At 41.2% G+C, this 23451-nt stretch overlaps 1 protein-coding gene across 1 annotated transcript in view; it reads left to right on the forward strand.

The window, feature by feature from the left end:
- AGO2 (argonaute RISC catalytic component 2) overlaps positions 1–23394 on the forward strand; it is a 69163-nt gene extending 45769 nt beyond the window's left edge. Inside the window, exons 13-19 of the mRNA XM_075415507.1 lie at positions 1855–2014; positions 4356–4446; positions 5593–5787; positions 7247–7381; positions 8804–8905; positions 9681–9880; positions 10241–23394. Of these exons, the coding sequence (XP_075271622.1) occupies positions 1855–2014; positions 4356–4446; positions 5593–5787; positions 7247–7381; positions 8804–8905; positions 9681–9880; positions 10241–10349 (992 nt within the window). The 3' untranslated portion in view covers positions 10350–23394. The remainder of the gene's footprint in view (positions 1–1854; positions 2015–4355; positions 4447–5592; positions 5788–7246; positions 7382–8803; positions 8906–9680; positions 9881–10240) is intronic.
- Positions 23395–23451: the final 57 nt, after the last annotated feature.

Consider the following 23451-nt stretch of genomic DNA (forward strand, 5'->3'; position numbering starts at 1 on the left):
TATTCCTTCAGTGTTTTTAACTCTTGGGTTACGAGGACACAGATCCACGGAAGGTGAAAACTCAGCAACTTAAACTGTTTTTTGGAAACAGACTGTCAGTTAGTGCATTTGACATAGCACATACACATAGGTTTGAATATGTTTTAGATAAACCATGCATTTTGCTTTTAACTAGCTCTTCCTGTAGGCAAGACACCTCCTTTTCCTGTCCTGCCTTCCTCTTTCTTTCACTTACCTTGCCCTATTGCAGCATCATCCACTATTTATCTCCCACAGCTTCATGGACTCTCTCTAGTAGCTCAAACCTACCAAGCAGCTACAGATTTGTTTTATCCCATCGCATGCCCCCACCAACTTAATACAGCAGAAAATAATTTCCTTTCTTTTCCCAAGATTATCTCATATCAGATAGAGAGATCAAAAAAGGAACCTTAACAAAATAATACCTTTTTTCCTTTTTGTCCCCCCCTTGAATTCAGCCTTGCAAAGGAAGTCACTGGTCTCTAATTTGCTCAATAGAAATTCAGTGCGAAATGACATTTTTGCTTTTACTGCTTGGCATTAAGAGGGCATTCTTTCTTCTGCCTAACCACTAAGAGGATGTGGTACCACACTCGTCTGCTTTCCTTGTCATTATCTTTAATTATAGTTCTTTCTGCCCCCTCTAATCATCTCTCTTTATTTTCTCCCTGTGCTCTTCCATACCCTCGCGCTGCGTATACTCACAGTATTGTCTCTTCTCCTCCTCTCACCCTGCTCCTCAACAAAGCCTCTTTCCCTCTCCTGTTGCCAAAGGGGGGTTGCGTCCTCTCTGAGCCTGGCTTGGAGCCTAAATTTCTTCTTTCCCTGAGCGTAAGAGTGTGGCTCTCTTAAAGCCTTTAAGTCTCAATTTTGTTGTTAACGATAGGATTTACTTTAACCTTTTGAATAGTACAGTTCTTAATGAGTTTCTTTTGGAGTTTTTGTGGGCCATCTTTTACTAAACTGGTGACTTTTTAGGCAAGTGATGAACTTGCCGTGATGAACTGATAAACTGGTTGGCTGAATATTGCTCAGCACGTTACTATGAAGTTTGCATTACTAGTCCAGTGTTTAATAATGAGACAAGTGCTCGTTATCCTGGTGTTATCCACATGAGCTACTTCATTAGCCAAAGGTTCTTCCATGCTGATGATAAAACAGTAGAATTCTAAAATTGCTATTAGTGTAATTGAAAAAAATTCTTAGTTAAAATAAGCCAGCAGTGCCTTTAGTTGTATTTACAGAATCACAGAATCACAGAATGGTGGGGGTTGGAAGGGACCTCTGTGGGTCATCTAGTCCAACCCCCCTGCCGAAGCAGGGTCACCTACAGCAGGCTGCACAGGACCGCGTCCAGGCGGGTCTTGAATATCTCCAGAGAAGGAGACTCCACAGCCTCCCTGGGCAGCCTGTTCCAGGGCTCCGTCACCCTCAGAGGGAAGAAGTTCTTCCTCATGTTCAGACGGAACTTCCTGTGCCTCAGTTTGTGCCCACTGCCCCTTGTCCTGTCGCTGGACACCACTGAAAAGAGTCTGGCCCCATCCTCCTGACAGCCACCCTTGAGGTATTTATAAGCATTGATAAGGTCCTCAAAGGATCCCCCAAAGGATAAGGACCCAGTTACGGTGCTGTCGGCAGGTGGAGCAGTACAGAACTGGGAGGAGGTTTAATGGAGGCTGGGTTTGGCTTTGGGGGTTAGGTTTCTTCTTGTTTCATCAAGCTTAACCAACCACTTCACTAAAACTCTAGGTGTAGTTAATTGTCACTGAATTAATGTCTCCTACGTCATTCGATTTGTAATCTGCAAATCTGTTTTTTTGTTTTTGTTTGCAGCGGAGGTGAAGCGTGTTGGCGACACTGTGCTGGGAATGGCTACGCAGTGTGTTCAGATGAAAAATGTGCAAAGAACAACACCGCAAACGCTGTCTAACCTTTGCTTAAAAATAAATGTCAAATTAGGAGGCGTAAATAATATTTTACTGCCACAGGGAAGGTAAGCCATCTTTCAAGGAACAAGAGGGTATTGTATTGTAAAAAGAACATATTAAGAGAGCTGAGTGCTTTTATCTGTAGTCATACCACTGTAGTTTAAGTGACTCTTCAACTGAACTATCTTTTGGCTTCTAATAGTCCTGCAAAAGTTAGGTTACGAAGGCTGGAGAGGAATACTTGCTCCAGTTGAAATTTATAATAAAAATATTGGTATTGCAATTTGACCAATGAAGTATACAACTTTCATTTGAATGAAAAATTTATAATATTTTATTTGCTTTGAGTTTTCAGAAGCAAATAGAGAGCATCTTGAATAGTAGTGCCTTTTCCTTTATAGGTTAATTGTGGTCAAGATTCTTTGTTTTGTTGAATGTCCTAACTTATGTAGACATTTAAAAAAATCAAAAGCTGGCAGCAAAAAACTCCTAAGTGGTTTCCAGGTCCAGTTTACCTTGCAATTTCTTATTCGTATTACATTGATAAATTTGGGTTATACTGTGACTATATTCTGTGAGGTTGCTTTGATAGTATTGAATTGCATATCTGACATGTCACTCAAGTCCTGTATGTATTTGAGTTGGGAGTGAAAGAAATATTTGTAAAAAAGGAGGGATGCTGCTGTTATAGAGTATATTTGGTTTGTGCATCATCTTAAAACAGATGTACTTAAATGGAAACTTCATCAGCGACAAGAAATTCTAGTGGACGAATGAACAAAATACAGCTTGTTTTCTCTTCCCTGTGCAGGATAGAGATGGCTAGCATAAAGATACATCAAGTTTCTTGAATCAAAATGAACAACTAGTTTCTGTGTCAGTAAAAAGATGGCATTTTTACAGTCGTTGCATTTCAAGTTGTAGAGAGAGCTCAGGGAATAACCTGCTACATCATTCTTGGGAGCCTGTTTCAAAGAAGTCAACATTCTGTTTTGCGAAGATAAGCAAATTTTCACTTAGACGTAATTAGGCTAGTCAGAAGGCAGCTGCTGAGAAATAATCCAACAGCAAGTACTTAGGGAGGGAAACAAAGAATGCATTATCAGAAAGGATATGTATTTTGTGTGTCTGGTTAAATTCTGTTTATTGAACTAAATATACTGCCTGGGTAATGTGCTTGTTAGAGACCCCTACTAAAGCAAATAAAATCGTTGTGTTACAGAGCGTGTATTTCAAAAAGGCACAGCGGGTTTTTTGTTGGGTTGTTTTGGGTTTTTCTGGGGGGCTGGGGTGGGTTTGTTTTGTTTTGTTCTGGGTTGGTTTTTTTTTTTTCCAAAAAGGAGTTAAAGGTACTGCTGTGGAAACAAACCAGAAACACACACACTGTATCTGTAGTTTTATGTTGGATTCATAGACATAAGGTCTCTGTTAAATGGCATGTGCTGACAGCAATAATGTGACCAGAAAGTTGAATTCAGCTCATTATGCCAATAAACTGTGCATTTGTGAAAACAGAGTTAAATAAAGGGAAAAAGAGAAGATGGCATAACTGCACACAACATCTAGACATCCTATAAAAGTGCAGGTTTTGGGGTATTTAAAACATAACTCTGTAATTACTATCTTTGGTTGGTTAAAGGGATGGGAATAGAACAGCTTTTTATTTGCATAATTGCATTATGAGTTACATTGTTACAACAACCTTCAAATTCCTTATTAGAGGTGGTCTGAAAACAGCAGAATCTGTCTACATAACCATTCCCCCACGTGCACAAATACACATGAAAAAAATCCGGTGGCCTAAGATCTCCTCTTTAAAATTGTTTTATTAAGGAATAGATTTGAAGCTTAAAACTTCCCATGTAGTGTTTCGGTGTTCTACTCTTTATGCAGTGGGCTAATATCTTAAAGGTTTGTTTAAAACTTCGAAGAGTAGTTTAAAAAAAAAATCTACTTTTAAAATAATAAATACAATAATACCAAGTTTTGTACTTCTTTACCAACACTGTTTTTTTGTCAGAAACAAAATCGTAGCACCTGTGTATGTGCACAGTCCTTCTATTTTCTCAGATGCTATTTGATGCTGAGGAATCAACTTTGATTGTTTTCTATGGTCTAATTAATAAACGCTGCAATTATCCAAGTTAAAAAAAACGGTTTGTTTTGTTTGGTCATTTTTAATGAAAAGTATCAATTAGCTAGGCTTTAAAAATAGCCCAAGTATTTAGTATGGGAATTCTAACCAGGACTTCTAATTACTGTCACAGTACAAGTGACCAACTCTGATCACGTGCAAATCGTTGACTAATTCACTGCAGGAGCAGAGAGTGCTATTTACTTGAGTTATAATGTGCTTTATTAAGCGTAAGCCTTGCTGCTTTTACAAATTTGCTTTCTCTTTATCAGACCACCAGTATTTCAACAGCCTGTCATATTCCTTGGTGCAGATGTAACTCATCCTCCAGCTGGAGATGGAAAAAAGCCTTCCATTGCTGCAGTGAGTAAATTGTGTGATGATCTTTAACCCCTGCTCTCTCCTGCTGCTCAGCTCTAATGCATTTTATTACTTTCAGTTCTTTTGTGGTTCATTTCTTCTGATTGCCTAATTATAGTATTATAAATTATTTTTCTGCAGGAATCTAATGAAACTTTGGAGAGCTTGCTCTGAGACTAATTACTTAAATGTGTGAATCAGCTTGTAAAATGCCTGAGCTGCTAATACGCAGAGGAGCTTTTCCGTTAGCTGATGTTTATCAGCAACCTGTAATAAGCTGCTGCATGTTTAAATCTGCTTTTTCAGCAGTTAAAAATGTTAAGAATTTATCCATTGCTGATAGGGAATAGTTGCGGGTTTGCGGGGTTCAAGCTCTCTGACGACACAATTTGTGCAGTAATCTCTTGAAAATGTGCCCCTTAAATACTGGAGAAAGCCTTCGGCTTGCATTATGTCAAACACCTATAGTGGCTGCTCTGGCTTATGTAGTAATGAAGATCTTTGGTGTCGGTATGTGTGGTATTCGTCTTAGGCTTAGTTCTGGTGCTAAATAAACAAACAGTTGTTTTAAAAAGTTACGCACACGTGTCCAGGGAAAGCCAGGCGGAGATGTGCTTAGTTGTGCTTTTTGACATATGGAATTTGGATTTGTTTGGTTTAAAGTCCCATACCATTTTAAAAATGTGTGAATTCTGAGGTTTTGTAAACAGAAAATTCCCTTCCCTTGGTGGACGGGGTCTGTTCGGCGTGGACATTTCTGTGGTGCCTCACCATTTCAGTTTTATGGATCCATCCACAGTATCCTAGAAGAACACTTGGTCTTCAGTTCAAATTCCTGTGTTGCAGTCTGAACTAAATCAGTGGTGTCACGGTATCAGTGCTCCAAACTGTATCTGCGTTTTTAACTGCGTGTAGGTGCAAACAGGAAATTAGTCTTTTGGATTTAAAGTAAGGTTTTGGTTTTGGCACAGTATGTTACCACAGGTAGACTAAACTCCAAGCTCTTTTCCAAGAACATCATGATTTTGACTATATCTTTGCTTGGTCAACCCCTTAGTTTGCAAGATACTGTTAGAAAGACAGTGCATTTATTTTCATGAAAAACTTTTATTAAAGTACTTGGTTTGATACTCAGCGTTTTTTCGACAGGTTGTAGGAAGCATGGACGCTCATCCTAACCGATACTGTGCCACTGTCCGGGTCCAGCAGCACCGCCAAGAGATCATCCAAGATCTGGCTGCCATGGTCAGGGAGTTGCTTATTCAGTTCTACAAATCGACCAGATTTAAACCAACTCGTATAATCTTCTACAGAGATGGCGTTTCTGAGGGGCAGTTTCAACAGGTTATATTTTTCTTTTTGATATTTTGATTATGAATTTTTCTGGTAGTAATGTAGTTTTATGTAGTTGGAGTTATGAAAAGAAGTATACCCTCAACAAAGCTTCCCTCGACAAATTTTTTGGATTCTAACCAAGCGGAGCAGGGAAAGTGTCTTCATATTTTTCATGAGCTTTTTTTTTTTAATACTTTTCCCCTTTAAAATACTTCCATTTTCAAAATTTTAAATTATAATTTTGCCATTCAAGTTATGTTTAGCATCTGTGACCTGTTCAGGATATATTAGACAAACTGCATCCCGTAGAACTTCGATAGTAAATGAAAACTAAGTGCAAGCTAATTTTCCTACTTTTTTAAAATGGATTAATAAATGCTGTATTTTCACATTGTCACTTTTCACTCATTACTGATAAAAGTCAACAGATACTTTCTTGGTTTTATTTTCTTTGCTTACAAGTACCTTGTTACCTGACAGGAGACTGTAGTGAGGCAGCTGTTGGTCTCTTCTCCCAGGTAAACAGCGATAGGATGAGAGGCAATGGCCTAAAGTTGTCCCAGGGGAGGTTTAGATTGGATATTAGGAAAAATTTATTTCATGAAAGAGCAGTCAGGCATTGGAACAGGCTGCCCAGGGCAGTGCTGGAGTCCTCATCCCTGGAGGTGTTCAAAAAACGTGTGGATGTGGTACTTCGGGATAAGGTTTAGCAGGCCTGGTGGTGTTGGATGGATGGTTGGACTCGATGATCTTAGAGGCCTTTTCCAACCTATGATTCTATGATTTTTTGAAATAGTTTTCTATGTATTTTAAAGATATTTACATATGCTCTCCTTTCCAGTGATAATACAGAATTTAGTCAGCTTCTCAAAATCTAAGGGGAAGGGAGTAAAGGTCACTTAGTAAACTTCAATTAATAGAACTAATCGTTATATGAACTTTTGATATTTTTCCCATTTATCACTGTTTTTTACTGAATTTTTAATATGTAATTAACCCAAATCACAAATCATTGCTTTTTGTTTTATTGCACTTCCCTTTGTCTCAGTTTTTATTGATGCCTGTTGTCCTGCATCAAAGGGATTTCATAACGCTGGGAAAGAGCATGCAGTTGAGCAATTCTGGATTTTATCCCTCGTACTAGTCTGAAAAATAATTAGGCTGTTGTATATTCAACAGCCTAATTAAATGTGCATTTGTATTTGGCAGTTAAAAAGATTTTGACATACAGCTTATTAGTCCAAGCCTCGTGCTTGGAGCTGAACAAATACAGAACCAGCTCTCGCCTGGCTCAGGAAACTGGTGATCTAATTTGTTCTAATTAAGCGGCGAATTTAAGGTTTGATCCTGCATGCTTTGCCACCTCACTGCTTGGAGTGACAATGCAAGAAAGAACATGATAAAGAAGAGTAATCTGTAAGATAGCTGTCTTCCATATGTATCACACATCTTTATGTTTACGGTTCAGGTTCTCCATCATGAATTGCTGGCTATCAGAGAAGCGTGCATTAAACTAGAAAAGGATTACCAGCCTGGAATTACGTTTATAGTTGTGCAGAAAAGGCATCACACCAGACTCTTCTGTACGGATAAAAATGAACGGGTATGTTCTAATTGTGACCGGCAAGTATCTAGCAGGCAGCCAGGTGACCTGTTACTTACCATTTGTTTAAGCGAGAGACTTGTTTGAAGAACTGCGTAGCATACTGGGTGAGATCTTTCTGCCTGGAAAGAAAAACCTTTGTTTTCTGTCCCGTATAACCAACTGGCAAGAAGCTTTTATGAAACGTCAGCAGGATGTGCCTTGCAACAAGTCTCTCCATTCTTTTTTAAGCTCATCACATTTTTCAGGTTTCTTTTCTTTTTTTTTTTTTTTTTTTACCATCTCAAGATTCTTGAGGGTTGAGGTTGATCTGAGTCGTGTGAGTAGTGTAGGGTTTGTAGTGTGGATGTCTGCATCTGGAGCAGTTCCCTCGGGCACTCTTTGTTGTAAATGGAGATCTGTTTAGTATTCCCAACACACTTTAAGACACATTTCATCTAATCCTAGCGCTAGTAAGTTCACTGGTTAGGTTGCCATTCGCTACCGAGTGACTCTTGGGTTACCAGCGGAGGTGTAGACACCTGCGCAGCAGACACTGAAATTGTTCGGTAAAGTGAACCTGACACTTCGAGAACACTTTCTTTCCCGCTAAGGCTGCCCTTAAGGTGTCTTAGGTGTCTGATGTCTTAGACACACAGAGTTTGCTTTGGGCATGTCACAGCACATTATTTGTAGTCCTGAACATCTCAGATTTGTTTTATGAGTGTTTCATAGTCGTTACTGTATTTATGTGAAGTACACAGAAATATTTGATTCCACCTTTCTGGGTGGAGGGGAGACTCCTCGAGCCTAGGATGGAGTCATTGCTGTAAATGGAGACTTCCTGATGGCAAACCTGTGTTCACAGATAGGGTTTTTCATGTTCTTTTTCCTTCTCTCAGGCTTCTCTGTGTGAGCACTTGAAGCCCACTAGGCTTCAAGGCAATAATTAATAATTTAGTGCTGACAGTGAAGATGGTTTTTATATTGAAAACATGGTAAGATTACAGTTGTTAAATTGGTTTGAAGTAAAGAGTATCTTTAAATTCGGCTTTGGAGTAAAGTGTTTTTGAGGGAAGAAGCAGGGGATCGTCCTCTTTCAGGTTTAAACAAGAAAAGTTACAGAGGAATAATCTATCCTGGAATGGGAAGGTGAAAATAATTTGACAAATCAGTTGCAGGAAATTCTTTTTACATTAATCAGAAAATCTAATCTTTGTAGGTAACTTGTAAAGAAGATTTTGCAGCTTGTCTTTTTTTACTTCCATAGTAGAGGCACTCCAGTTTTTCCGATGAACAAAATTTCAGTTTTGCATGTTCTTTCCTGACTTTTTTGCTTTTTACAGATATTTTTTTCCCTCCTGTGTTTTTTTCCTTACAATACAGCTGAAAAGAAAAAACTCTACATGTGCCTTACTATATTCGCATTTTCTGTTCACGCAGGTTGGAAAAAGCGGAAACATTCCAGCTGGTACCACAGTGGACACAAAAATCACCCATCCATCAGAGTTTGACTTTTACCTGTGTAGTCATGCTGGTATTCAGGTACAGCATTTTGTGTGGGACGGTGACTTTCAGAGAGAACACTGGCTGCTTGTATTTCTTGCGTTCTTTACACAGGAGACAAACGCTACAGCTTCCATCTGTGTGTTTCAGCTGTGCCATCCACAGTGCTCTTCTGTCATTGTTAAAATCTGAAAAAAATAACGTAAATAAATAGATAGGGAGTTTATTGTGCTGCTTTGAACAGTAGCAAGGTAGTTGGACTGTTTTACAGAGCTGCCTCTTGCATTAAATTCACGTGAAATGTGCATTTAGTTCCTAGGAAACAAGTAACACATTTAGATAGCACCATTGTATTTACATGTTTTCTCGTGATTTCTTCTTCCCAGTCAGAAACTATTTATCAGCAACAGTACTGAAAGTCAACATTTGATATTGGCTGAAAAAGTGTATGCAGTAGGGGCACAAGTTTGCTGTAGGCTATTAATGTCTTGCCTAAAACTACTTTATATGATGGCTTTTTGTCAGATCTCAGTTTCACAAGATGAAAGTGCATTTCAGTCAGATCATTTAATCTCAGTAACAGGGATGAAATTCTAGAAAATGCAGTCCTATCTGAAAATGCAAAGGGATTAGTTGTATGGGGAGCAAGGAGGGAGGTTATCTGCATTTTTAAAGGAAAAATTTGCTGAAGTATGTAGAATTGCTCACGTGTGATTTCTGAAGAAGCGGGCGGTTGTACTGCAGTTCTCCTGCAGAGGTGGCAAGTTAAAAGAGCTGTTTCTGAAATCCTGACATCCTTGTGATCTGCCCTCAGGGAACAAGCAGACCTTCTCATTACCATGTCCTCTGGGATGACAATCGTTTCTCTTCCGACGAACTGCAGATTCTTACCTACCAGCTGTGTCATACGTACGTACGCTGTACTCGTTCTGTTTCCATCCCTGCACCAGCATACTACGCGCACCTGGTTGCCTTCAGAGCCAGGTATCATCTGGTGGATAAAGAACACGATAGGTGAGTTGCATGGTTTTGATTTGTTACAGAATTTGAAAGGAAGCAGGAAGGAAGGGGGCTTCTGAAGTCTGGACTCTGTAGTATCCTCAGCGGTCTGAGGGTAAATTTAGTCTTGCCACTGAATTATATTGTGGAAAAAAAGTAGATGTTGCTGCGTGCTTCTGTGCTTCTTTCTGTTTCAGAACTTCAGTGGTGTTTTAAGGGTAATTGACTTTTGACCATTGTGTTCAGAAGAAACGAATGATACAAAAACATCATATGCAAGGGAGAAGCAGATTAAATAGGGTTTCTCTTCCCCCTCAAGGTGTGGTGTTTGTTTGTTTGTTTTTCCTCCTCTCCTCCACCTCCCTTCTCTTTCAGTGCTGAAGGAAGCCACACGTCCGGGCAGAGTAACGGCAGAGATCATCAAGCACTTGCTAAAGCAGTTCAAGTTCATCAGGACACGTTGCGCACTATGTACTTTGCTTGACATGTTTTAATGTTTAGCGACTCAGTACAGTACGGAGTTGGATTCACAGGAGACCAGCTGCACTTAGACCAACAGTTGCCCAAGCTACAGTGACAGCCAGCAACGAGTGATGCATCTTAATTTTTTTTTTCTTTCCCATTTGCAAGAAAGCCTTCCGTCCAGAATTTCAGACTTGATTATGAACTGCATTCTTGTACCAAACCCCGCTATTGTTGGAAATGTGGTTTGCCAAAAATCTCTAAGCTGCTTGGTATAAAACAGGCCCATATTTTATAATTAAATCAAGAGCTGTGATCTCAGGGCTTAGGGGGGAAAAAAACCAACAACCACCCAACCCACAAAACTCCTCATTCAGTTTGCTATTCATGGAATTGCTTTTAATAATTTGGAAAGATCTAATTCATACTGAAGTTTGATGGGCTAAAATGCTGTGAATTAGCTTTTAATACAAAGGAAAGCAAAGCATTTTTTGACTATTTATGAAGCCTTGATTATTCTAGATGCATTTACAAAGTTTTTATTTTCAAAAGAGAAGAGTGACAAAATTCTGGTTTTCAACTGTCTTATAAAGATTATTCTCTCTGTGTCTAAGGGCAAATGTATTTTCTGAATCTTGTTCTTGAATGTTTTTTATTGTGCTGCATTTGAAAATGTTTTTCATAGACTAAAGAAGAATTTTAAAAAAGAATGAACTTGTACCTAAGCTTTTAATAGGTCCAGTTAGATTGGCAAAAGAAAAGGTGCCATTTAAAAAAAAAAAAAAAATTGTAAAGGATTTTTTTAAAATCATACTGACAGCTAACTTTAGATTTTGTCATACAGGACTGTGACACTTACTTTCCAAAGTCGCTAAAGAATACGGGTCTGTGGTGATAAATACAGTACAATCCTTTTTCACTGTTGTTTGAGTTAATGTAAATTTTATATATGTTTCACAGTATTAATGTGATAGACTAGATGCTATTATTTATTTTTATTTACTAAGGAGTGCTCACTATACTTCTGTTAACATATCAAGAATGCTTTGGATTTAGAAATTAAAACCTTATTGTGGGGACATTACTATTCAAATGCAAAAATATGCAATTGACTTTATGAGAGTTCAGAGATCCATACCGTGTATATCGTAGAGTTTGTAAATTGTAGAAAGGCTTTCTAAGCGTGCACACAACATCGCAGGTTTTACCTGTGCAGTTCAGAGACGCACACGAGACCGACATTCTACGTTCATTCAAGCACAAAACAATTGTATTTTATTTATGTGTCGAATATCGGTGAAGCAGGAGCTCTGATAGAGGAGAGTGGCTCACTGTAATTTAGACAAAAGTCAGAGAATCTATGCAGTAACGATAAATCTTAGGAAACTGAAGTTTACTTATGAAGGGAGGTGAAACTCTCTTCGTTATGCATAACGTCAATAGTAAATGTGAGAGTTTTGCCGTTCTCTTAGGAGAAGCATTAATTAAAACTGATGATTATTAGACAAACGCTTCTGTTAGTTTGCACACTGGGTTCATAAAAAACCATAATACATATGTAAACCATTGCACTAATTACGATGCCACAAGCAGGTTTAGAAGAAAATGGAAAAAGCCCAGGAAACTTTGTTTATGCTGACTTGATTTTGTTTATTTTTCATAGGATAACTGAACTAACATGCTAAGGGGCAGGTTTTTGAAATTTCATTCTCTTCCACCGATTCATTTTGCTTCATCTTGTCCCTTTTGTCTTAGCAGATGCTCAGTCACTGTTTTTACTTTACCTCTAGCCACTGAGACGGGCGAGTAGCTTTAACCAATACAGAGGTCTGTGCCATCAGAGTGGAAAGGCTAAACCGCTTGCTGTTGAATAAGCTAGAAAATGCCCAGCCTTCGCTGCGTAAAGAGTTTCAGGTACAGAACTTTGTGCAAGTTCAGATCTTCACCTTGTAGCAGCGTGGTGGTTGTCGGTGGTGTTCAGGTGAAATAACAACGTAAAATCTGTGAATAGATGAAGTGTATTATTCTAATTCCGGTGATTAGGCTGCTGGGTCGGATTTTCTTCTTGGTCGTAGTTATGTAAATCCAGATTTTAAATTATGCTGGTGTAAGAAAGCAAATTCCTCAGCGCATTGTCTGTCTGTCTGTGTTCCGGCCGGGGTGTACGTACCTTCCCTAAAGTACCGTAAACTGCAAAACCTTGCCACGGTGGGTATGTTGCGCTTCTCTGTGCGTTTGTGTGAGATGTTTCAGATTTCAGTGAAGATTTTAATTCAGCAGAGTTTTATATAAGAATTATTTTTTTTATATGAATTATTCTTACCAAATAGGAAAAGATCAACCATTTCAAGATGCCATTCAATTTATTTGCTCTTCATTATGCAGAGACCTCTTGGATGTGAAATTCATCCTTCTCTTTCCTCTCTGTGCAGATCTGGAATAAATGACTTTATACAGGTGGTCAGATGGGGCAAGGAGGGCGGAGTCTGTCTTGACCTCCAATCTTATTTCTGAAGCAGACTGGGGGACTTCGCTGCATCCTACTTGTGATGTATTCTTTGGGCTGGAGTAGTCGTTGCAGCTCCTTTTTGCAAGAAAAGGAGGATGAGGCCGAACCTTAATCTGAGGATAGCTGTTGTCTGTGTATCCTCTTGGAATGAAGAGAAATTTTGTGTAGCTTTCCTTCCCTGAGCATGAAGAACTTGGGATGGTTATATGCATTTCAGACTAGGGACATTTTTGCCACTTTTTAAGCCTCTAATACTACTAGCTCTTTATGGCTTGATTTCTCGGCCAATAGTTTAAAGCATTTTTCTAAAAAAATATTAAGTATATAGTTTGAAAAATACTGTACGTTCTAAGTCCAGCAGCTATCTTTCTGGGAATAGTTTTTAATATAAATTACGTGTTCAAAAATGTCTCTTGTCAAAAAAAAACCCACCACGAACACCTAAAACCCTACTCTTACGTGTTTTTTTTTCCTTACCTCCCTTGTGTCTTCTAAGAACACCAATATCTCAGGTAAACACAAAGCTCAAGGCGTCTCTGTCTCGCACGCGTTCCTGCTGTTGAAGTCGCAGTTGAGGTTGACAGTTATAACCACTTAAGTCACTATGCAGCTCAGGTCAGCAATAACCAAATGTGCGTTATCCTCTGGCAGTTGTTGGGTTTGGGTTTGTTGTTTTTTTTCAGCCCATGCAAAGGAGCTACATGACTCCTGCTGCAAAAGAGCGCAGGGCAGGACCTCGTTGCTTGCCTGCCTCTTGCTCTCCGTTACGTTCCCGGCAATGACCTATTGCTTGAATTCAGCCATCGGTGCAGGCAGTCCTGGTTCTTAGCAGTCTGAAAATTGGTAGTAATTGCACCCTGGTGACAAAAATACCTTAATCCCATTGCAGACGTGAGCAGGGTGGTGGACAAAGTGACCACTGCCAGTGCTGCAGTATTTCTTTAGTTTCAAGGGAGCGTGCTTGAGAGATGAACAGATGTTAATGAGGAGTTGCCTCCTATGGATTAGTTTTCTCTGGGTGTTTTGTATGGAAATGGTAACACTATTGAAACAAAAATACTCAAAGATCGAAACTGGTTGTAGAACCTCTGTCTTTGGAGAGGCTCAAATTTGGCTGGATAGGTCCCCACGCAGCCTTGGCTTGCTGGACCTGCTTTGGGTAGGGGGCTAGAGAAGACATCTCCAGAGAGCCCTTCCAAAGCACAGGGTCCTGTGGCAGCCCCCCAGAAACCAGCAGCAGTGAGTGCAAAGTGCTCCTGTTGGGAGGGGAAAAATAGTGTCAACAAGCATCAAATACTTCACAGCTGTCATTTGTAATGTACAAAATATAATGTAATAATTAGGCTTGCTTGGTGTTGGAAATTTCTGCTCCAGTGGCTGAACAGAGTAACGTGTCCACTCTGCTTCTTCTGGCACCCAGGGAACAGCGGAGTTGGTCCTTGGGAGGAAATGTCCTCTTGTGGAATATTGGAAGTGGGTGGATTTGTCTCTGCCTTACGCAAGTTTGGCATTCAAGACAGCTCTATGCAATCTTAACACTTTTAGTTTGTATATATGCACTGATGTACGGAGTGAGATGGCTCATTTTTATTAGAACTCCTTATTTTGGCTTGCTTTGGTTGGTTTAGAATATTACAGCAACCGCGTTTGGCTTGCTGAGTTGCAGTCAGTGATCTTCCATGTTACAGAAGCTTTGGCATACAAATTTCCTCGTTTCTAGATGTCGGGTTTGGGGCAAGTTTGTTGCTTACAACAGGTTGTTAGGGAGAGGTGGTGTGTCTTAATCTGCTGGAGCCAGCATGGAGAACTTAGAGGAAACTTAAAACAAGATATCCATAATACAGATTTTGATCTTCATCCAGGCCCCCAGGCAATGTTCCCTGATGGTAAAAGCAAAAAGGTTGCAAAGGTTCAGCTTTAATCCTGACTCTATCAATAAGTCCGGTAGCCTTTGTCCATTTTTAAGAGAGGTCTTGCTTACATGTCAGTGGATCATTTGCATAACTAAGACGAGGTAATATTTCCACGAGGATTTTTAAATCTAAACTTCTGAAGGGTAAGTGTGAGGGTTTAGGTTTCTGTGTGCCCAGGTTGCTTTCTGAAGAGACTTAAGTTTCTAATTGAGTTACGATGCTTCTGAAGCTTTTATCTCAAGGGCTTTCTGGTAAATAGGAGACTGTGATCTGGAGGGCTTTGTGCGTTGCTGCCAGTGCTGTTTGCTTCGCTGCAGCAGCGAGTTCCTCGGAGACAGTGGCCGTGTGCGTCTCGCCTCCAGAACCCCCACTCTTCCTCGTGCCAGTGAATCTCTCACATTGAACTGAGCGCAAGGATAGGAGGGAGGTCTGCGCTAACACCCCCCGGCCAAATTCACCGGATTGCTCTAGCACATTGTTTCTTTTTGAGGAAGAATGTTGCTGTGTGGAGGTGAGACCAAGTACCACTGCAAAACCACAAGTACTAGAAATGCAGGACTGGGACCTGTGGAGATTTAGCAGGACGTACTGGCCTCTTGCTGCAATCCAGTAAGCGTCTCTGGTGACACAGATAGCCCATAAGGGACTTCTTGTTTTTTAAGAGTTCTTCTACAACATAAAAGTTTTCACTCAGTATTTTTCACACTCCATACCAGTATAATAAAAATCACTTTTTTCCCTTTTTTTTTTTTTTTAATACTCTTTCCTACAGTAGCATCTCTTTTTGTGTACTTGTCCTGCCGATGTGGCTTTTTTATTTTTATATTACATTTGGTAACATGCTTCTCGATGCATACGTGCAGTCTTTTTTAAGGAAAACTTCAAGTAGAAGGTAATTGCACTGATTTTTTTTTTAAACTCCCTTTTTACTGTAAGACTTCTTTTTTTGCATCTGCTGTAGCTGCTTGAAAATACTGTAAATAGTGCTATGTATAGCAAATACTGAAATGCTGTGGATACCATTCCTTCTTGTTCTTACATTTTTTCAGAATACTGCCGTATTTTACAGTATTGAGATACGAGCTCTGGTTTTAAACGTTGTTATACTTTGTTTGCATTATGGTATGAATCCAAGGGCACAGTTGCTTTATTACAGTGGAAATATTTAGAGTTCGTCTGTAGTTATAAAACATTTCTTCTTTCTCTCCTCTGTGCACATTTCTTGAGCACTGTTAAGATCCAAAGGCAGTCTTTAAGCTGCCGACGTGCTCGTTGTCTGTGCAGCGTTCAGATGCCGACCTTTGATGTCGCTGTTGGACGACTGACAGCACTAACGTGGTATCTGGACTGTCGACTGGAGCTGTCGCGCCTTTTCCTTGCTGCTTTCAGCATCTGATTCTTGCATCACATGGAGAAGAGCCGGTCTGTGTGGCAGAATTCGTGGGGTAATAGGGATTTGGGATCCGAGTTCCAATGTCTTGCTCTCTGTCCCTTGGCGGGTGTGGGGTGCAGTGGATGTTGGAGTGCTCTGAACTGAGAAATAGCGCTGCCTCTCCGATTGCCCACGGGAGAAAGCCATCAGTCTTCTGTCCATCAGTCATTGCCTTTTGTTTCTGTAACCCCTGGGGACAGGAGAGACCCAGGCTCCAGCCCCGTCGTCTAGCGTTAGGGTGTGAAACAGCAAGTTGTGCCTCCTGTTTCTGAGGGTTAATGACTGGGAAGGTGCAACTCTCAAAGATGCTTTTAATCCGAAGTATACGGGGGGTTATTCTGTGTGTGCATAATCCATTTTATCTCATTTAGTCTTTCAGTTGCTTTTTTTTGTGTTGTTTCTTTGTCTGAAGTGTTAATATGAATGTAATGGCTTGGCCAAATCACTACAAAAGGTGGTTTTGTAATACTCTGTAGTTAGCAGGCGGATGCAGTTAAAGGCTACCTCCTGTATTCCTCCGCGGATGAATTAATATTTAAAGTGAACCTACTACAGAACGCTCCCAAACAAACCGTACTTCTACTGTGTTGTTTCGTGCTGGGGAACTAGCGGTGCCACACTGTGATCTGGGCTGCTCGTCGCCCCTTCTGTCTTCCCGAGGCGTGGATGTGGCTGGGGTTGACGCAGGGTGTTAGGAAGGTGTCGGAAACGGCACGGCAAACCGCACGGCTGGCACTGCGGCTGTCGTGCAGGGTTACTCGATGGCAGCGGCTCCCTCTCGAACCTCTCCCCTCGCTCGCTGAGTTTTCGTATACTGTTGTTTCCAAAAGAAAAATGTTTTCGTACTTTAGCTGTTGGCCAGAAAATGTCATGTTTTTACTGACAATGACATGAAGGTGCTTGAAATATATTTTGAATCTGAGGCAAAAACTATGTATTGGAATATTTTTTTAATGTATTTTTTAGATAAGTTGACCTAAGACTGTAACAGTGACAATACTATATTCCCTGCTCAGATCATAATAAACTTTCAAATGGGGGGAAAAAACCCCACCCAAACAAAATACCAAAAAAGAACCCAACCTTGAGTATGTTCATATTGTGAATATTTAGCGTCCGTTACGTGCGAAGCCTTGGCCGTAACTCAACCTTGAAATAAGTGCACGCAGACTAAAGGTGCTTTAAATGACCTGAAATGAAACTGTAGAAAACTGTGTGTTAATACATCGTGTTTTGTTTACAATAAATCCAAACAAGCTTCCTCATTTTCTACTTAACCACTCTGCTGACAGAAATACTACCTGTTGTAGCACAGTGCGCTGGCGTGTGGCTTCGTAGCAGTGTTAGAGGGGTGTTTTGTTTAAAAGTAACTGGGATTTATGCTACGTTGGCATCTCAGAAGCAGGTTCGCTGGGATGATGTGCTACCTGCAGCTTCATCGCCTGAATCTTTGGGTGTGGACACTAATGCAGCTGGTCGATGGCGGGGAGCATCGCTGAAGTTCTGGCTTTCTGCAAGCCAGTTCTTGTTGAGCAGCGGCGAGTGACTGAACAGCTAAGCTCGCTATTGACTGAACAGGGTAAAATCCTCCAAATTTTATTCAGTTCTCAGTTATAATCTAAGAAAGCTCCTGCCAGAAGTGTGACGTACAGGGCTTTGCTCTAGGCTAAATGGCTGCTTTTCAGAAAATACTTCACTACATCACGTACGACGGCTCCGTAGACACTATTGACGTTGCTGTGGCCTGGAAGGGGTTTCGCTGTGCGAGCGCGCTGAACACTCGTCTCCGAGCAGGTCCTTGTAACATGGCGAGGGTAACGTCGTGTGCTTTCTAGACTAGGTCTGCAAACCCAGGGGAGCATCGGGAAGTTTAAGCGAGGGAAGAGCCCGGCGCTAGGTGCTCGTCGCGCCTATATGGAAGAGAAATGCTGCCTGCGCTGTGCCAGCGACCCCGTCACTCGTGGAAATGAGATAAGGAGGCGAGGGGAAACATGTTCTTGCAGACTGCTAATTAAGCACTTGTTAAGGTGACAGTGAAATAACACCCTCGTGGTTTTCCTTCTGGCTTCCCTGCAAGGGGCCCCTGTGGCGCAGCCCCTCGCAGATTCCCCACCTTCGGCCCCTGCCCTGGGAGGGGAGTACGGGTGGGCAGTTCCCTTGCCTGGACTTCGGGCTTCGGCTCTCTGTTTCCAAGGGCTTTGGACTTGGTTGGAGCAAGGACAGGGGCGTCTGCTGAGTTTGGAGGTGTGAGAGTTCAGCAAGAGCTGGTCTTGGGGGTCTTGCACGGGGCGGCGCGAAGGCAGTGGACGCACAGCACAAGATGGAGGCTGGCTAACTCCCCTCCTCCCACCTAAATATCCTCAAAAGAGCAACTGCTTTCCATTTGTCCATGTGCTGCCTCAGCAGATGCGTCTGAAAACTGCCTGTGGCTGCTCTTCAACCAGCCAAGCTACCTGTGTTGTTCTGAAAAGCCTAGCGTTTGCATTACGAGTCTGTCTGGAAGGGCATATTCATTTTTACATAGCTCTTATGAGTGCACAGATTTTAGTCCCCCTGCTCCCCCCCGTGGATGTGCTGTTGTGCCAGGCTGCTTTAATTTTGCTGGTTTTTTCCCTCCTTTCTTTAAGCACAACTAAAATACCTGCTGGAATAACTGCTATCTAATCATCAGCAGGGATTCACAGATACCGACTAACCTGGGAGCAAGCCTAAGAATTGTCCTTGAAATAGAAATTTAAATTTTTCTAGCTATTTTGGGTTTTTGGACTGTGCTTGGAGAGCATGAACTGTGAAAAGGTCAGCAAGCAAGCTTGGGAGTTTCTAATCCCCTGGCTGGTGCTCTTTGTACGGGCTTTGTTAGGTTAGATTTCCTGTCAGGAAAAAAAAATACATTTAATGTAGACTCTATTCTGTATTTATCGGCTTTTCCTGTTTTAAAATCCATGAGTAGAGGAAGCTTCACTCGTGCCAGTATACATAAAACGGCACTTTTTTGCTTGCCAACTGCTTGACTCAAAGCAGACCTGGTCTGTGCTTTACAGGCACCCCAAAATCTCAGCTCCTCGGCCACGTGCTGTGGGGACGAGCAAACCTACGGTGCGTCCCCACGACGCATGGAGACGCTGGAGTCTGGGTTTCGCCAAAGTTAATGCAGCTGTGAGATGCTCAGATCCCGCTGTTTCTGTGCTATTAAAAAAAGAAGGTGTGTGTCGACCCTGGTTGTGTTTTCTCGTGGAACTTCACGAGCCTGAGCCCTCCAATTGCTCGTCTCATTTACAAGCGACAGCTTTGCAATTTTATTTTCAGGTAAAGAACATGTCTCCATTGCCTGACTGACTTGAATCTGTAACTGACCGTCAGCTGTCTGGCAGCGCTGAATCCCCAGAATGTCTCCACCACCAGGGTGTTGCATTTTTCCAATTCTTTATTACCTGGTTTGGGGCAGTAGAAATCATTTGAGTACATGGGGGGGAGGGTTAGATATGAGGTGCTTTTCCTTGAAGTTTACTTAAGGAGTAATTACCAGGAGACCGTTTGGGAAAGCAAGACATTTGTTCGGGGGGGGGGAAGAAAAGAGAAACCAAAACAAACAAAAAAAACCCTAAACCCCAAAAAATCAGGAGTAAGCTTCAGAATTACGTATCTGGGAAAATCAAATTTTAAATGGGCTGTAATGAGGAAGTGTATCTGGCAAAATTATGTGCTACCTTGAAGAGCGTTGCCATTTGATTTCTGTAGTTTGTTGATACAGTTTAGTAGATTTTTTATATATATATCTCTATATGTATGTGTGTGTGACTATCCATATGTGTGTACGTGTATACACACACGTCTGGTAGTGGAAGGAAAGCGGGACTGTTTATGGGCTGTTCATACAAGATACAAAGGCAGTATTTTGCTGGAAATAATAAGCACAATTTCACTGGCTTCCGCAGTGCATCGTTAGTTTGTACAATCACAGAAAATCTCAAGGTTTAGGGCAGTTCGTAAGTAAAGGTCCAGTCCCGGATTTCTGGGCAGCAAAGTGGTTAACTTCATCTCGGGAGGGTGAGATGGAAAACAGAATGTATTGATTAATTCCTTCTTCTTGTTTTGTTCCCTTTATTTTGGTACATTGCAGGTTTAACTGGCACCTGTTAAGGTTTTAATCTTTGCGTTTAATGATTTTCAGGGTTTTTTTTTTTATTATTTTTATAAAATAACCGAAAAAGAACCAAAAATAAATTCAGAAATTTCATACTGTAAATCTTCCCTTGAATCAGAATGGTTTTGTGACCATTTAAAGTTTGCTATTTTTTTGAAAGAAAGAAAGAGAAATAAAACCCAAGCTGTTTAGGGCCTCATTCCAAGTGGTACTCACTGTACGTTGCCTCGTCCGTATGAAACCGCCTTGTGCTTGCAGTAGGTGACCGAGGAGTGCTGGCTGGGCAAGAGCAGCACTTGTGACACAAAAAGCAGGCACCGACATACCCTCCACCGACTTTTCGATGCATCGACAGCGTTGTAGAATTCGCTACCTAGGTTGTAAGCGTGGCTTTATGTTCCTCAAGCGACGAGGTTTCACGTAGGGGTCTGGGGTTCAAATATATTGTCTGTAGCTCGGTAGCGTAGCTGAACGTTTGCGTGATGCCGTGTGGCGACGCCACTTCAAATTAAGCCTTAACAAAGCCGATAAAATTAGTCAGATTTTCCTCAGCGTATGCAGAAACGCTGCTGAACGAGAGTAGGCCGTTCCTCTAGAGCTGACCTGGTAGAAAAGGAAGTTTTCCCACCTGGGAAATCAAGGGAACCTTGCGGATCTGCGCACTGTGACGGACCTCTCTAGGCACCGGCTTTCTCAAATCGCAGCTTTGTCGTTGTCGAACGTATTCTCCTCCCTCGCCCTGCTAGGAAATCTCTGCCTGAAGGAGGACTGTGATTTACCGCTTAAATTTACATCCAGAGAAGCCGCTCTTGAGGTCTGTGCGCGCTTCAGCTAGTGCCATCGTTTCCCCCGCTCACGACTGGCGTGTCATCTTTCAAACATTGTAAACGGAGGCAAAGAAAGCGTTGGGGACCCCGATTGCTTTTTTTTTTTTTTCCCCCTTCTCTCTCCCCGATGTGGATCTACCTCATTTAAACAGTTGGGTGCTATTTACTCAAATTGTCGATGAGATTGGCAGAAGCGACCAAGCCGCGTGTGCCGACCGCCCTCTCCGGAGGCGGCACTCCGCCGACCGGAACCTCCGGGTCTGGTCTTCAGAGACAACAAGATCGTATTGGAGTTTCATTCTTTGTGCCTTTGTGTTTTGTTTTTTTTTTCCCAGTGCATAACAATCAAAAGTCCCATTCTTAATTAAAAACAGCAAATGAATTTTAACCACAAAGCATTAAAAAAAAAAAAAGGCCACAAAACATAGTTTTATCAAAGTTTAAAAGATTTTTCAGTGTATCAGGTCATAAAATGGAGAGTGTCACAGCAGAACTAGGCAAAGAGAAATACCCAGTGAAGAATTTTTTGAACTATATAATCCCGACCCTAAATCTGTACATCTCTGTGTGTCTCTCTCTTATATATGCGTATGGACACACACACAGAGTACCCGCGGGGTGGGCGCGCGTGTGCGTGTGTGTATGTATATAAAATGAAGGGATACATGTGTAAGGGTAAGGGAATAAAACATCATTGACTTTTCCACTCTTTTGTATGTAACAGTTTACAACTATGTGTAAGTTTTTCTACTATGTGAACCTTTTTTACTTAATTCCTTTTTGGAAAATTTTGAGTTGTGATACGCCATCATTTTTTGAAGTTAAAAACAAACCAAACTACTTTTTACCAGTACCTGATACAGAGGGGGAATCTTTTCTGTTAAAGTGTATTTAGTTTAAATATTAAAGACAAATCGACCTATGGACTTGTCCAAGTGCTGACATTCCATCGTGGCAGGACTTCCAAGCTGGTTCCTAAGGCTTTCTGCTGCAGAGAGACTCGAACAAAAGGAAAACGCCTCTGTTCAGTGTTTTCATAGAACTGCTCCGTCAGGTCTGTACTGAAGCTATATTTTCTAAAGCCTAATCATCCTTTAATATGCTGCATATATATTATCAGCATGGTTGCACTTTCTCAATAATAATGTATGCCCTGCGATTGGCTCATGGTAAGGACTTTAGTTTTTTAACAAAACAAATAGTACTTTGGGCAGAAGGTAATATTTATATAGGTACCTCAAGAAAAAAAAAAAAAGAGCCTGAATATGCTGCATTTTGTTCCTTTAACATTTGTCATGTAGCATTTGTTTGCTTTTATATGGGTTTTTTTTTCTTTAGTAGATGACGAGCTACCTGTTTTGCTTTGGGGGACCCCGGTAGCGTTTTTAGGCCGTTGTTTTCTCTTGATCTCATAGAATGTAGTATCCTTCCGTGGTCTCCTGCAGTAGTTGGGGACGGGATGTGCCCTGCGTTGTGTGTGCGAGAGGGAGGGGGACCACGCAGAAACACGCTTCACGTAGACTTTGGGGGAAAGGATACTATATTTCTAAAACAGACAATACGTGTTCCTAATTCTTAATTTTTTGTAATGATTTTTATTTTTGCTCATACTGCTTTCTTGACTCTTTTCTCAAATATGAGCGTGGAGAGGGGCAGCTTGTTAACGGAGGGCAAGCCAAGGGCCCAGGCTCGCCCTGTTGGGTTGGGGCCGTTGGAGAAGCGGCAGCCACGGGCTCGGCCACGCCGGGCACCCGATTGCCGGCTTTGGCGAGAGTCGGGCCCTGCCCCGGAGCTCTCCGTCCGCTTGCCGGGGTGGGCGCGGCGGCGGCGTCTTCATTTCCGAGTCAGTAAAAATCTACAACCGTGCAGAGATGGGGAATTTCTTTGTTGAGAACTGTTGAAGGAAGCTTCCAAGGCTGTGAAATTGAGCATTTATTGTCATGTTTTTAAGCTAAGGTGGGTCCTTTTTCCAAGTTTGTTTTACAGCTTGCAAGGTAAAATAGTTTGCACTACTTTTGCAATAAACTCATGAAAAACCTGACAGTTTCTGTTTTGGTTTCTTACTGTACATATACAACTAATACTAAAGATTTAGCATAGTGTTTTTCACCTCAAAACATAAGACTTGTAACAAGCTCCGAATGCTGTAATTCCTGACAAAATAATGATGTGAATGATATTTTATAAAGTTATTTTGTATGGTGTCAATTTTGTTTTGCCTCATAGTATGTCAATAAAATAAAACTCCTCATCTTTACAAGTTTCTGTCTGATGTCTTTCTACTGAATTTGGCCGCTTT

Source organism: Opisthocomus hoazin, chromosome 3 (assembly GCF_030867145.1).
Source record: "Opisthocomus hoazin isolate bOpiHoa1 chromosome 3, bOpiHoa1.hap1, whole genome shotgun sequence".
NCBI lineage: Eukaryota > Metazoa > Chordata > Aves > Opisthocomiformes > Opisthocomidae > Opisthocomus > Opisthocomus hoazin.